At 39.6% G+C, this 14,799-nt stretch overlaps 1 protein-coding gene across 2 annotated transcripts in view; it reads left to right on the top strand.

The window, feature by feature from the left end:
* SH3GL2 (SH3 domain containing GRB2 like 2, endophilin A1) overlaps nt 1-14,799 on the top strand; it is a 227,212-nt gene that overhangs the window by 178,434 nt on the left and 33,979 nt on the right. For both annotated transcript variants that reach the window (NM_001076840.2, XM_059889034.1), the window contains 1 exon segment: nt 6,135-6,207. In NM_001076840.2, the coding sequence (NP_001070308.1) occupies nt 6,135-6,207 (73 nt within the window).

Genomic DNA, 14,799 nt, shown 5'->3' with positions numbered 1-14,799 from the left:
CTTACCCTTTGACTTCATTTTCATGACATCGAGTGCATAGTGGTTGGTTGGTAATACTTCCAAGACCTCTGTGTACAGCCATACAAGTCTTGCACTGTACAATTCCAGAGGACTTACTGCAGAATAAAATACTACTTAGCCACATACTAAAATCTAAGATGTGTTAAAAACTCAAGTTAGCCAAAAGGATGTGGTACATATATACACATGGACAGGCATCTCTAAAATAGGAGTTTTTTATGGTAATTTGAGGCCATGATGACAGCATAAGAAAAAATTGTTTTCCTCTATTAATCACAGTAGTTACAAACTCTTTAAAACTCAGTAATCTGACTACCACTGAAGTGGAAATGATTGAATATTGAAAAACAAAGCTGAAAAATAAAATCTTCTGGTTATGGTTTGGTTTCTGATTATAAAAGAGAAGGAGGCTTTACCCTACCCATGAAAGGTTGACTTAATAGATATAGTAAGTTATGGAAAAATTTTGATTTGAGGACAGAGCCCTTCAACACAAAACAATGAAGTTCTCGTGAACTTAATTGATACCTGGTATTCTACCATCAAAAAATCAATTCCTTTCATTCATACTTAATGTATTCTATGTGCTTACCTTGGATAGGAGGATGCACTCATTTTCAGTAGTCATTTACCCTGTAGACTGAACCATGCGAGTTGATAAGAAGAGAATTTCATGGAGGAGTGTAGAGAGGGCCTCCCTGCACCAGTTCTCCATGTGGGGAAAAGGATGCAACAGAGAGAGGGCATGGTGACCTGCTGAGTACAAATACCGACCGTTCAGAATTTCCCAAGGATGGACTGTAGGACCAAGATTTTTATTTACAATTAAGAGTTTAAGAACTTGCAATGTTCTTGGAAGTTAAATTAAAACTTTCCTTCTCTTACTTGAACAAAAAGTCTATGTTTCATTTTTCTTTCTTAGAGCAGTGAAACCTACCACCATGCCTGGCCCTCTGTTGACATCCAGTGAATGCCTCTGGGAAAAAGTAGGATTCATAATTCAACCTTTTTTTTTTTCATTTTTTATTTTTAAAATTAATTTAATTAGAGGCTAATTACAATATTGTGGTGGTTTTTGTTATACATTGACATGAATCAGCCATGTGTCCCTCTGTCCCGAAAATCCTTCCCACTTCCCTCCCCATCCAGTCCCTCTGGATTTTCCCAGTGCACTGGCTTTGAGTGCTGTGTTTTGTGCCTTGAATTTGGACTGGTCATCTATTTCACATATGGTAATATGCATGCAATGCTATTCTTTCAAATCATCCCACCCTTGCCTTCTCCCACAGAATCCAAAAGTCTGTTCTTTATATCTGTGTTTCTTTTGCTGTCTTGCATATAGGGTCATCATTACCATCTTTCTAAATTCCATATATATGAGTTAATACACAGTATTGGTGTTTTTCTTTCTGACTTACTTCACTCTGTATAGTAGGCTCCAGTTTTATCCACCTCATTAGAACTGACTCAAATGTATTCTTTTCAATAGCTGAGTAATGTTCCATTGAGTATATGTACCACAGCTTTCTTATCCATTCGTCTGCTGATGCACATCTAGGTTGCTTCCATGTCCTAGCTATTGTAAACAGTGCTGCGATGAACACTGGAGTACATGTGTCTCTTTCAATTCTGGTTTTCTCAGTGTGTATGCCCAGCAGTGGGATTGCTGGGTTGTATGGCAGTTCTATTTCCAACTTTTTAAGGAATCTCCACACTGTTCTCCAGTGTTCTTGCCTGGAGAATCCCACGGACGGGGGAGCCTGGTGGCTGCTGTCTATGGGGTCACACAGAGTCGGACACGACTGAAGTGACTTAGCAGCAGCACACTCTTCTCCATAGTGGTTGTACTAGTTTGCATTCCCACCAACAGTGTAAGAGGACTCCCTTTTCTCTACACCCTCTCCAGCATTTATTGTTTGTAGACATTTTGATAGCAGCCATTCTGACCAGCGTGAGATGGTACCTCATTGTGGTTTTGATTTGCATTTCTCTGATAATGAGTGATGTTGAGCATCTTTTCATGTGTTTGTTAGCCATCTGTATGTCTTCTTTGGAGAAATGTCTGTTTAGTTCTTTGGCCCATATTTTGATTGGGTCTTTTATTTTTCTGGTATTGAGCTGCATGAGCTGCTTGTATATTTTTGAGATTCATTATCAGTTGCTTCATTTGCTATTATTTTCTCCCATTCTGAAGGCTGTCTTTTCACCTGCTTGTGGTTTACTTCACTGTGCAAAAGCTTTTAAGTTTAATTAGGTCCCATTTGTTTATTTCTGCTTTAATTTTCATCACTCTGGGAGGTGGGTCATAGAGGGTTTTGCTGTGATTTATGTCAGAGAGTGTTCTATGTTTTCCTCTAGAAGTTTTATAGTTTCTGGTCTTACATGTAGATATTTATTCCATTTTGAGTTAATTTTTGTGTTCAGTTCAGTTGCTCAGTCATGTCCAACTCTTTGTGACCCCATGGACCGCAGCATGCCAGGCTTCCCTGTCCATCACCAACTCCCGGAGCTTACTCAAATTCATGTCCATCAAGCTAGTGGTGCCATCCAACCATCTTATCCTCTGCCATCCCCTTCTCCTCCCACCTTCAATCTTTCCCAGCATCAGGGTCTTTTCAAATGAGTCAGTTCTTTGCATCAGGTGGCCAAAGGATTGGAGGTTCAGCTTCAGTGCGTCAGTCCTTCCAATGAATATTCAGGACTGATTACCTTTAGGATTGACTGGTTGGATCTCCGTGCCATCCAAGGGACTCTCAAGAGTCCTCTGCAACACCACAGTTCAAAAGCATTAAGTCTTCAGCGCTCAACTTTCTTTATAGTCCAACTCTAACTTCCATACATGACTACTGGGAAAGCCATAGCTTTGACTAGACAGACCTTTGTTGGCAAAGTAATGTCTCTGATTTTTAATATGTTGTCTAGGTTGGTAATAGCCTTTCTTCCAAGGAGCAAGCGTCTTTTAATTTCATGGCTGCAGTCACCATCTGCAGTGATTTTGGAGCCCAAAAAAGTAAAGTCTGTCACCATTTCCATTGTTTCCCCATCTATTTGCCATGATCTTAGTTTTCTGAATGTTGAGTTTTAAACCAACTTTTTCACTCTCCTCTTACACGTTCATCAAGAGCTTCTTTAGTTCTTCTTCACTTTTGTTTATGGTGTTAGAAAGTGTTCTAGTTTCATTCTTCATACTTGTCAAGTGGTTGACAAGTTTCCCCAGCACTACTTGTTAAAGAGATTGTCTTTTCTCCATTGTATATTTTTGCCTCCTTTGTCAAAGATAAGGTGTCCATAGGTGCATGGATTTATCTCTGGGCTTTATTTCTTGTTCCATTGATCTATTATTTATGTCACTGTGCCAGTACCATACTGTCTTTATGACTGTAGCTTTGTAGTATAGTCTGAAGTAAGACAGATTGATTCCTCCATTTTCATTCTTCCTTCTCAAGATTGCTTTGGCTATTTGAGGTTTTTTGTGTTTCCATACAAATTGTGAAATTATTTGTTCTAGTTCTGTGAAAAATACCATTGGTAGTTTGATAGGGATTGCATTAAATCTATAGATTGCTTTGGGTAATATACTCATTTTCACTATATTGATTCTTCTGATCCATGAACATGGTATATTTCTTCATCTATTTGTGTTCTCTTTGATTTCTTTCATCAATGTTTTATAGTTTTCTATATATAGGTCTTGTTTCTTTAGGTAGATTTATTCCTAAGGATTTTATTCTTTTCATTGCAGTGGTGAATGGGATTGTTTCCTTAATTTCTCTTTCTGTTTTCTCATTGTTAGTGTATAGGAATGCAAGGGATTTCTGTGTATTAATTTTATATCCTTCAACTTTGCTATATTCATTGATTAGCTCTAGTAATTTTCTGGTGGAGTCTTTAGGGTTTTCTATGTAGAGGAACATGTCATCTGTAATCAGTGAAAGTTTTACTTCCTCTTTTCCAATCTAGATTCCTTTCATTTCTTTTTCTTCTCTGATTGCTGTGGCTAAAACTTCCAAAACTATGTTGAATAGTAGTGGTGAGAGTGGGCACCCTTGTCTTGTTCCTGACTTTAGGGGAAATGCTTTCAATTTTTCACCATTGAGGATAATGTTTGTTGTGGGTTTATCATATATGGCTTTTGTTATGTTGAGGTATGTTCTTTCTATGCCTGCTTTCTGGAGAGTTTTTATCATACATGGGTGTTGAATTTTGTCAAAGGCTTTCTCTGCATCTATTGAAATAATCATATGGTTTTTATCTTTCAGTGTGTTATTAAATTGATTGATTTATGAAGAGTGAAGAATCCTTGCATCCCTGGGATAAAGCCCACTTGGTCATGATGTATGAGTTTTTTAATATGTTGTTGGATTCCGTTTGCTAGAATTTTGTTGAGGATTTTTGCATCTATGTTCATCAGTGACATTGGCCTGTAGTTTTCTTTTTTTGTGGCATCTTTGTCTGGTTTTGGTATTAGGGTGATAGTGGCCTCATAGAATGAGTTTGGCAGTTTACCTTCCTCTGCAATTTTCTAGAAGAGTTTGAGTAAGATAAGTGTTAGCTCTTCTCTAAATTTTTGGTAGAATTCAGCTGTGAAGCCATCTGGTCCTGGGCTTTTTCTTGTTGGAAGATTTTCTATTACAGTTTCAATTTCTCTGCTTGTGTTGGGTCTGTTAAGATTTTCTATTTGTTCCTGGTTCAGTTTTGGAAGGTTATACTTTTGTAAGAATTTGTCCATTTCTTCCAAGTTGTCCATTTTATTATCATATAGTCAAAAAGGAAATAAAAATACACATAGAAACAAATGAAAATGAAAACATGACAGTCCAAAACCTATGGGATTCAGTAAAAGCAGTGCTAAGAAGAAGATTCATAGCAATACAAGCTTACCTCAAGAAACAAGAGAAAAATCAAATAAGTTACCTAACTTTACACCTAAAGCAACTAGAAAAAAAAGAAATGAAAAACCCCAAAGTTAGTAGAAGGAAAGAAATAAAAATCAGAGCAGAAATAAGTGAAAATGAAACAAAAAGACTACAGTAAAAATCAACAAAACTAAAAGCTGGTTCTTTGAGAAGATAAATAAAATAGACAAACCATTAGCCAGACTCATCAAGAGAAAAAAAAAAAGGAGAAGAGTCAAATCAACAAAATTAGAAATGAAAATGGAGAAATCATAACAGACAACAGAAATACAAAGGATCATAAGAGACTACTATTGACTGTATTTTTTTTTAATTTATGTTTATTTTATGCTGAATTTATTCCTGAGTCATGTGTTTTTCATTCTTCAGTTTCTTCTGGGCCATCTTTTCCTTCTGTGTTACCTCCTCTTCAGGTTGAGGAGCAATTTGCTCTTTTCCAGTAGGGATCATCTCAGTATGGCAGGGAGTTGTCATGTAGGGATTAATCCATCCATTAGCTCTGAAAGTCCAGGCCCTATCTTTGATTCTCTTCACCTGGGATGTGCTCAGTGCCAGGGACTCTACCTCAAAACCCTTAACAGGGAGGGACATTGTTCCCTGAATTCTTAGGAAGGTGAGGCAAAAAAATCACTGTATTTTGGGTGATGGCCCGTGTCCAGCCCCACTCTTTGGCCTGGGCACATCAGCCAACTCCAGCACTGTAATGATGGAATGGAATGCATTGCTTCTGTAAAATGACATCCTTCAGAGACTTGGTGGCTGTTTGGATATGCATACCCTCCATGGCCTGGCCAGCTTCACCAGTGTTCTTAAAGATTTGAACCTCCGGATGAGCAAGATTCTGTGGGGTTTCCTGCACCAAGTGAATAGTGAACCATTCTCAGTGACCACCTCAGACAATGTACAGTGAAAGGTGGCTGTATTAGCCTTATTTTACCAGGAGATAATGAAGCAATTTTGAAACATGTTTTCTAGCTTCCTCTCTGGCTAAATGGGCTTTCCAAATCTTAAAGGAACAAGCTGAATGCAAAGCCAGTGATCTGGCTTTTTCTGACAGCTCTGTGAGCCCCTCACCTTCCACTGCAGGACTCATCATTGCTCTGTTGAACCATCAGTGGTTGTGTATATGCTCAAGCAAAAACTTTGTTTCTAAAGCTAATAATTTGTTTGATTTAGAAATTTGTTTTGTCATTTCAGAAAGTGGATGTCACCAGCAGGGCTGTGATGGAAATAATGACGAAAACAATTGAGTACCTTCAACCCAATCCAGGTAAGGGGTCATTTTCTACATTCATGGCATCCCTCCAGGGACCTTCTAGTTACTCTTTGGTACACATGCAAAGTTTGGTGCACTTCTGCATGCTTGGTTCTCCCTTCTGGAGGTCCAGTGTCTTCAGGTGGAACATTTTGACTGGGGAGGGAGGACTTTTTAAGGCTCACACTGAAGTAACTGGAAGCTTCTGTGATAATTTATCTGAGTAGAGTGTAATTAACAATGTTGTGTGGACAGTGTGGGTGGCACATGATGTCAGGGTAGCTTCAAGCTGGTAATAACTGAACTTTCATGTGAAAGGGATTGTAAGGAAGAATTTTAGGGAGAATTTTTAGATAAACATAGTAAGGTACCAATGGTTGGAAAAAGTAGGAAAATTGAACAGCTTTTTTAAAATACAGAGGGTTTTTGTTCATACACACCACTGAAGTCTGTGGAGGGCTGTTCTTTGCCCTGATTTTGCTCCAAGCACTTTGTCAGTCAGCATTTGTTCTTGCTAACCTTAAGAGAAGGGAATTATAATAGAGATATTGGAGCTGTACCTTGAAAACAAGATCCAGGCAGACAAGGGGTGATCTCCCAGAGCACACAGTGTAGCAGAGCAAAGCAGCTTTATGTGATAGACCTCCTCACCACTCTTCCTGTAAAGCAGTTCCTAACTGTGGAGTATAGAAACTTGAAGCAAGGTTGAATATATTTAAATGAAGTGTATGAATATTGGGAAAACTGTTTACCTTGAAACTCGTTTCTTTGGGAGCTTCACGTTGAAATTTCTATATTTTTGATGGTGCTCAGGGAGGTGGTCCAGGCACTGTCAGCCCCAGTGTCTGGATACTGAGTACCAGTGGGTGAGAGAAAAGCAAAGGAAACACCTGAAATTAGAAGCGGTGGACCAGTACAGTCAGTGCTGACGGGCTTTCTACCACCTCTTGCTGCTGCCTGCAGCTTTCACTCAGCTTTCAGTGTTTTGAAGATGAACAAATTATGGGAATAACATTCTCAATGGTTTTTAAACTATATCAGAGCTGAGATTATTTGAGAAAGAAAAATACAGAAGTAAATGAAAAGCCATGAAAATATAGAAGTAAATAAAACACTATGGCATTTAACAGATAATGGACCAAATGGTTGGCAAATTAGGTAATGAATAACAAAAATGAAGTTTCTCATTTTTACCTGGAGTCTTTGTCATGCCCTCTGTATTCACAGAGTTGCAGGGACTCTCTTAGATGTCACATGTTCCTTAGTATTTAAACAGCTGTGATGTAGGTCAGTTCTGAAATGAGAATTGCTTGCCCTGTCTTACCAAAGAAGTCATTGTTTAGGGCAGGGTGTTTTTTGTCTTTATCTTTGAATAGGACCTCAAAGTGTCCTCTCATTTCCCAGGATTTACACATAAATGGTGCTAAGATTACTTGATCTTACTGTTGTTGTATTAAGATTAAATATAAGCAAGAGGAGGGAAAATATAGTATTTATTCAGCATTAGTGCATTTTCAATATGTTGCTAGTTATATACATTGTCTTCTCTGTAATTTTCTGATATAAAAAGCAAACACAGTTGAATGATTCAAATGTAGGAAAGAGGCTAAAAAATCCATAAACACAGATCCTTAGTCTGTTTTCCTGGGTATAGTGGAATTCGGTGTAGGGAGGTGTGCTGTATTGAATAGGATGTTCCTCAAAATCCAAGGTAACCCAGAATCTCCAAATGTGACTTTATTTGAAAATAGCATATTTTGAGATAGAATCAGTTAATTATCTTGAGATGAACTCATTCTTGAGTTATAGTGAGCCCTAAATCCAACAACTAGTGTCCTTATAAGAAGAAGGAAAAAAAAAAAAACAGAGAGACACAAGACCGAAGGCCCTATGAAGACAGAGGTCAAGATTATCGAGTGATGTCAGGAGCCACCAGAGTTGGCAGTGGTGAGGAAGGGGTCTCCCAGAGAGCCTCAGAAAGAACCAGCCATACTCACACCTTGATTTCAAGCTTTTTGAAGTGTGAGAAAGTAAATTTCTGTCATTTTAAGCCACACAGCTTGTGGCAGTTTGTTATGACAGGCCTAGAAAACTGATTTAGTAGGCTAGCCAAACGTTCTTCAGGAAAAAACAAGGGCCAGAGAACTTAAGAAACTTTACCAAAGTCACACACCCAAGAAGGGATGTAACCAGGGCTGGAACCCAGGTCTGACTGCTCCCTGAGCCCAGGAACTTCCCATTGCACAGTCTTGCTTCTGAGAAGAATGAGTTCTTTGTCTAGATGCAGAGGGTCTTTTAGTTTCAAAGTGGATAACAGAAGTCCAGAAAGGGAACACACTGTGGGGTTGAGGCTTATTTTTATTTTAATAAAAAAGATAACAGGAAGAGGTGATTGGGGGAGATTTGAATTTTTAGAAATGACTTATTTTTAACAGAATCTTGAATGTGCTTATTATCTACCAACATATTGCTTTTATGGCTACTTAAAAATAGAATGAACATCTGACACCAAGGAAGACAATTAAGGTCATCACCAGGCAATCACAAGTTGATACAAGTGTCATCTAAAAGGGTCCAGAACAAAACAAAATTCCATATGCCCATTCTATAGAATTTAATGTGTTTAATTGGCTTATAAGCAGTATGACTTACTTCCTCCACTAATTTCTTGCCCTGAGAGCAGACCTTAGCTGGAGCTCCTGGACAAGGGGGCTGATCTAGTACACTTGTTCAGACCCAGTGTCCTTGCAAAGAGGACACAAGAATGCAGCCACCACCACAGGTCCCCAGTGCTTGGGCACAGAAGAGCAGAACATTCCCAAACTTGTGCTGTTGAATGAATGCTTTGAGCACTCAGCCTCTCTGTGACCCCAGAAATTGGGTCACTGGATCTCATGTGGATCACTGGCTTCTGGTCTTGAATAAGAACAATTAGGTTGGGGTCAGGAGAGAGGGCTTATGCAAAGTAACAGGTTTACCTGCACAGGCCCATCTGTGGAAATGAATGCTTTTTAAGGGTATTTTGAGAGTATCTTGTATTAGATTCATACTCCAGAATGCATTCTGGCTTCCAGATCTTGTGGTTATGGGCACACACATCTGTTACAGACTTGAAACTTAGTTCCTGCTGACACGATGACCGAAGAGAGTGGGTTACTTCTTGTGCATCTGTAGCTGTGCTCTGTGTAGGCCCTCCATCTGCTCTTGACCACCTCCAGAGTGATATTTTAAAAGGCAGATCTGCTCATGTCGTTGTCTTGCACAAAAGCCTTCGATGGCTTTTCTCTGCCTTTAGGAGTTTGTTTTCGTTTGCCTACTCTGTAAGGTCCAACTGTTTTGTGTGCTTTACCTTTTTTTTTTTTTTAAACAAAGCTTAAAGGGCCCTCCCTATATAATCAACCTCCCGTTTCTCCTCTGCCTTGCCAGGCAAACAGGCCCCTCAGGTTTAGCAGGAGGGTCATTTAGAAGTCTTCCTGGACATCTGACTACATTAGCTTCCCAGGCCAATGACCCTTTTGTGATCCCCACTGCTTCTCCCTGGTGACACATGCCACACTTAGTGTAATTGTGTGGTGTACGTGTGCTTTGGTTTGTCCTCCCCAGTAAGGACAAGACTCTGCCTGCCTTATTCCCACCCCTTGCCCCCACCCTTCCCCACCCATATCCCCAGCACCCAGCTCTGTTCCAGGCAGCTCATGACACTGGAATATTTGAACAAATGAATCATGGAGCACAGCTGATAGCCAATGGCTAATGTGATAAAACTGCTGTAATACAAAGGGGAGAAAGAAAAACTCCTTTCCCCAGACCATCAGCTCTACTCATATAACCAACAAGTTTATCAAATGCATTTATTTTATTTTAAATTTTATTTTATTTTTAAACTTTACAATATTGTATTAGTTTTGCCAAATATCAAAATGAATCCGCCACAGGTATACCTGTGTTCCCCATCCTGAACCCTCCTCCCTCCTCCCTCCCCATACCCTCCCTCTGGGTCGTCTCAGTGCACCAGCCCCAAGCATCCAGTATCGTGCATCGAACCTGGACTGATGACTCATTTCATACATGATATTATACATGTTTCAATGCCATTCTCCTAAATCTCCCCACCCTCTCCCTCTCCCACAGAGTCCATAAGACTGATCTATACATCAGTGTCTCTTTTGCTGTCTCGTACACAGGGTTATTGTTACCATCTTTCTAAATTCCATATATATGCGTTAGTATACTGTATTGGTGTTTTTCTTTCTGGCTTACTTCACTCTGTATAATAGGTTCCAGTTTCATCCATCTCATTAGAACTGATTCAAATGTATTCTTTTTTAATGGCTGAGTAATACTCCATTGTGTATATGTACCACAGCTTTCTTATCCATTCATCTGCTGATGGGCATCTAGGTTGCTTCCATGTCCTGGCTATTATAAACAGTGCTGCGATGAACATTGGGGTACATGTGTCTCTTTCAATTCTGGTTTCCTCAGTATGTATGCCCAGCAGTGGGATTGCTGGATCATAAAGCAGTTCTATTTCCAGTTTTTTAAGGAATCTCCACACTGTTCTCCATAGTGGCTGTACTAGTTTGCATTCCCCCCAACAGTGTAAGAGAGTTCCCTTTTCTCCACACCCTCTCCAGCATTTATTGCTTGTAGACTTTTGGATCACAGCCATTCTGACTGGTGTGAAATGGTACCTCATAGTGGTTATGATTTGCATTTCTCTGATAATGAGTGATGTTGAGCATCTTTTCATGTGTTCGTTAGCCATCTGTATGTCTTCTTTGGAGAAATGTCTATTTAGTTCTTTGGCCCATTTTTTGATTGGGTCATTTATTTTTCTGGAGTTGAGCTGTAGGAATTGCTTGTATATTTTTGAGACTAGTTGTTTGTCCATTGCTTCATTTGCTATTATTTTCTCCCATTCTGAAGGCTGCCTTTTCACCTTGCTAATAGTTTCCTTTGTTGTGCAGAAGCTTTTACGTTTAATTAGATCCCATTTGTTTATTTTTGCTTTTATTTCCAATATTCTGGGAGGTGGGTCATAGAGGATCCTGCTGTGATGTATGTCGGAGAGTGTTTTGCCTATGTTCTCCTCTAGGAGTTTTATAGTTTCTGGTCTTACGTTGAGATCTTTAATCCATTTTGAGTTTATTTTTGTGTATGGTGTTAGAAAGTGTTCTAGTTTCATATCAAATGCATTTACTTTCTTACAGAGACCTATGCAATTCTCAACGTAGTAGCGTTAGATAACAGAACCACGTTTGGGCCCCTACCCTCTGAGACTCACAATCTTAATAGCACAAGGTACATATACTCTGAAGAGAGCTTCCCAGAGGCCTTCACAGCTAAATGCTTTTGGAAATCTGGCTAACTGATGAGGTAAGGACAAGTGAGTAGGGTCACAGGTCTGCAATGCTTAAAGGACAGAGAACAGAGAGCTGTGAAGTCTTCCAGCTTGGACTGTGAAATTACTCTGACAGGAACAGTGTAAACCAGTACAGATTCCCAACCTGCTTAGATAAGAAGTAATTTGAACTCAAAAAGTCCTGTGTATGTCTACTGACTGTAAGGCCCTATTCTCATGATATCTAAGCATATGGATCATCAGAGAAGCTATAAATCCATTTTCTTATGTGAGTATTCTGATACCTATGGCAGGCATGCTAAATCAGCAATGTCCAATAAAAATAAGATGCAAGTCACATGTGTAATTTGAATTTTCTAGTAGTCATTTTTTTTAAATAGTCATATTAAAAAAGTAAAAAGGAAAGGTAAAATTGATTTTAATGATATTTTATTTAATCTGGTATATCCTAAATTTTAACCAGTATTAAAAATCATTGGAAAATTTTACTTTTTTCCTTATACTAAGTTTTGAAATTTGGTATATGTTTTATACATACTGAACATATCCTTTTGGACAGTGCTTAGTTGTGGGCTCAGTCACTCAGTTGTGTACAACTGTTTGTGACCCCATGGACTGTAGCCCACCAGGCTCTTCTGTCCATGGGTATTCATTCTCCAGGCAAGAATACTGAAGTGGGTCACCATGCCCTCCTCCAGGGAATCTTCCCAACCTAGGGATCAAACCCATGTCTCTTGTGTCTCCTGCATTGGCAGGTAGACTCTTTACCACTTAGCCAACTGGGAAGCCCCTCCTTTTGGACTAGCCACATGTCAAATTGCCAACATCTGTTGGATCATAGAAAAAGCAAGAGAATTCCAGAAAAACAGCTTCTGCTTCATTGACTACACTAAAGCCTTTGAATGTGTGGATCACAACAAACTGTGGAAAATTCTTAAAGACATGGGGATACCAGACCACATTACCTGTCTCCTGAGAAACATGTATGCAGGTTAAGAAGCAACAGATAGAACCAGACATAGAATAATGGACTGATTCCAAATTGAGAAAGGGGTAGGTCAAGGCTATATACTGTCACCCTGCTTGTTTAACTTATATGCAGTGTACATCATGCAAAATGCCAGGCTGGATGAAGCATAAGCTGGAATGAAGATTGCCAGGAGAAATATCAATAACCTCAGATATGCACATGATACCACCCTTATGGAAGAAAGTGAAGAGGAACTAAAGAGCCACTTGAGGAAGCTGAAAGAGGAGAGTGAAAAAGTTGGCTTAAAACTCAACATTCAAAAACCTAAAATCATGGCATCCAGTCCCATCAGTTCATGGCAAATAGATGGGGAAACAATGGAAACAGTGAGAGACTATTTTCTTGGGCTCCCAAATCACTGCAGATGGGGACTGCAGCCATGAAATTTAAAGACGCTTGCTCCTTGGAAGAAAAGCTATGACCAACCTAGACAGCATATTAAAAAGCAGAGACATTACTTTGCTGACAAAGGTCCATAGAGTCAAAACTATGGGGGTTTTTCCAGTAGTCATATATGGATGTTAGAGTTGGACAATAAAGAAGGCTGAGCACCAAAGAACTGATGCTTTGAACTGTGGTGTTGGAGAAGACTCTCAAGAGTCCTTTGGACTACAAAGAGATCAAACCAGTCAATCCTAAAGGAAATCAATCTTGAATATTCATTGGAAGGACTGATGCTGAAGCTGAAGCTCTAATACTTTGGCCACCTGATGTGGAGAGCTGACTTATTATAAAAGACCCTGATACTGGGAAAGATTGAAGGCAAAAGGAGAAGGGGACAACAGAGGACCAGATGGCTGGATGGCATCACTGACTCAATGGACGTGAGATTGAGCAAGCTCCAGGAGACGATGAAGGATAGGGAAGCCTGGCATGCTGCAGTCTGGGGGGTCACAAAAGAGTCAGACACAACTGAGCGACTGAACAACATGTCAAAGCTCATAGCCCAGTGTGTCCAGTGGTTCAATAATGGTCAGCACAGGACTAGATGGTTCACCATTCAAACTCTGTATTCTACTTTGATATGTGTTTGACATTTAGTTTCTTGGTTAATGCGTATTGATGGTTGCTTTTTTCAAGATAAATAGACTCTTGATTTTGGATCAAGATATCTTTGATTTGATGTCCATTTTTTCTCAGCTTTCTGCAGATCCATTTTCTGGCACTGTAGTGGAGAACTTCCCATGACATAGAACATTAGGCATGCGGGATTGCCTGTGTTTCCTTCCCAGCCTTAGCAGAGTGGTGATGACAGAAGACCTTTTTAGTTTGCACCGAAAGGTTATTCTGACCCTGATGTCATCATGCTGTATAAACTTCCAAGATGTGTAGATTAAAAGCAGTTGAAACATGAAAAACATCATGCCCCATTGAGATTTGGTTCTCTAGAGAAGTGCTTTTCCTGTGAGTGCTATACATTCTAGGGTTCTCCACATGCCTGAGCTTGGGACATTAAGTCAGAGTCATTAAATGTCTATTCAGAACTTCTTAATAATAATTTCAAACCTCATTTGTGGAATCTTGCCTGTAGAAATAAAAGTTACCTCTATTAACTTAAAAATGTCTGATTAATCCCTGGAAAGCTATTACATCAAATTATTGTATTTCTTCCCCATGGGCCACCCTCTTAGTCATCTCCTTCCAAAGATGCATAAATACAGTGATTATGCAGTAGAGCTGAAAATCAGTACATGCATTGTTTGGCATGCACGCCTTCAAATGCTTGGCTCCAGTACATGGTGAATTTGCTGTATTTCGTGGAGGACAGGACCCAAGTCATGTTCACCACTTTGTCTTTCAGGGCTCCTGGCATCATGCCTGCTGTGTTGTTTGCCCTCAACATGTCTGTTGAATAAGCACACAAATGAATATATCCATCTTCCACTTAAAGAATAAAGAGTCTGTACTGAGTCTCACAGCCAGAGTTTTAGCTTTTCTAAATCCTGACACTGAAAAATAATGAAAATGCATGAGGACACATTACAACAGATTACTTGGCACTGACTGTTTCCTCTTCCTGGAATGCCCACCTGCCCCGTGTGTGAGCCCTGTCGTCTTAGTCATCCTTCCTCCCTCAGCCTAAATATCCCTCCTCTAGAGGCATTCCCTGAGTCCCCTGTCTGAGTCAGGGCCACTCCAGTGTCGTCATGACGCCTTCACCAAGTCCCCTCCACAAATCTCTCCAGTGGTTCCCCATTTAGAATAACATGGA

Source organism: Bos taurus, chromosome 8 (assembly GCF_002263795.3).
Source record: "Bos taurus isolate L1 Dominette 01449 registration number 42190680 breed Hereford chromosome 8, ARS-UCD2.0, whole genome shotgun sequence".
NCBI lineage: Eukaryota > Metazoa > Chordata > Mammalia > Artiodactyla > Bovidae > Bos > Bos taurus.
Note: the sequence above shows the minus strand (reverse complement) of the source record. Positions and strands in the feature narration are given on the sequence as shown.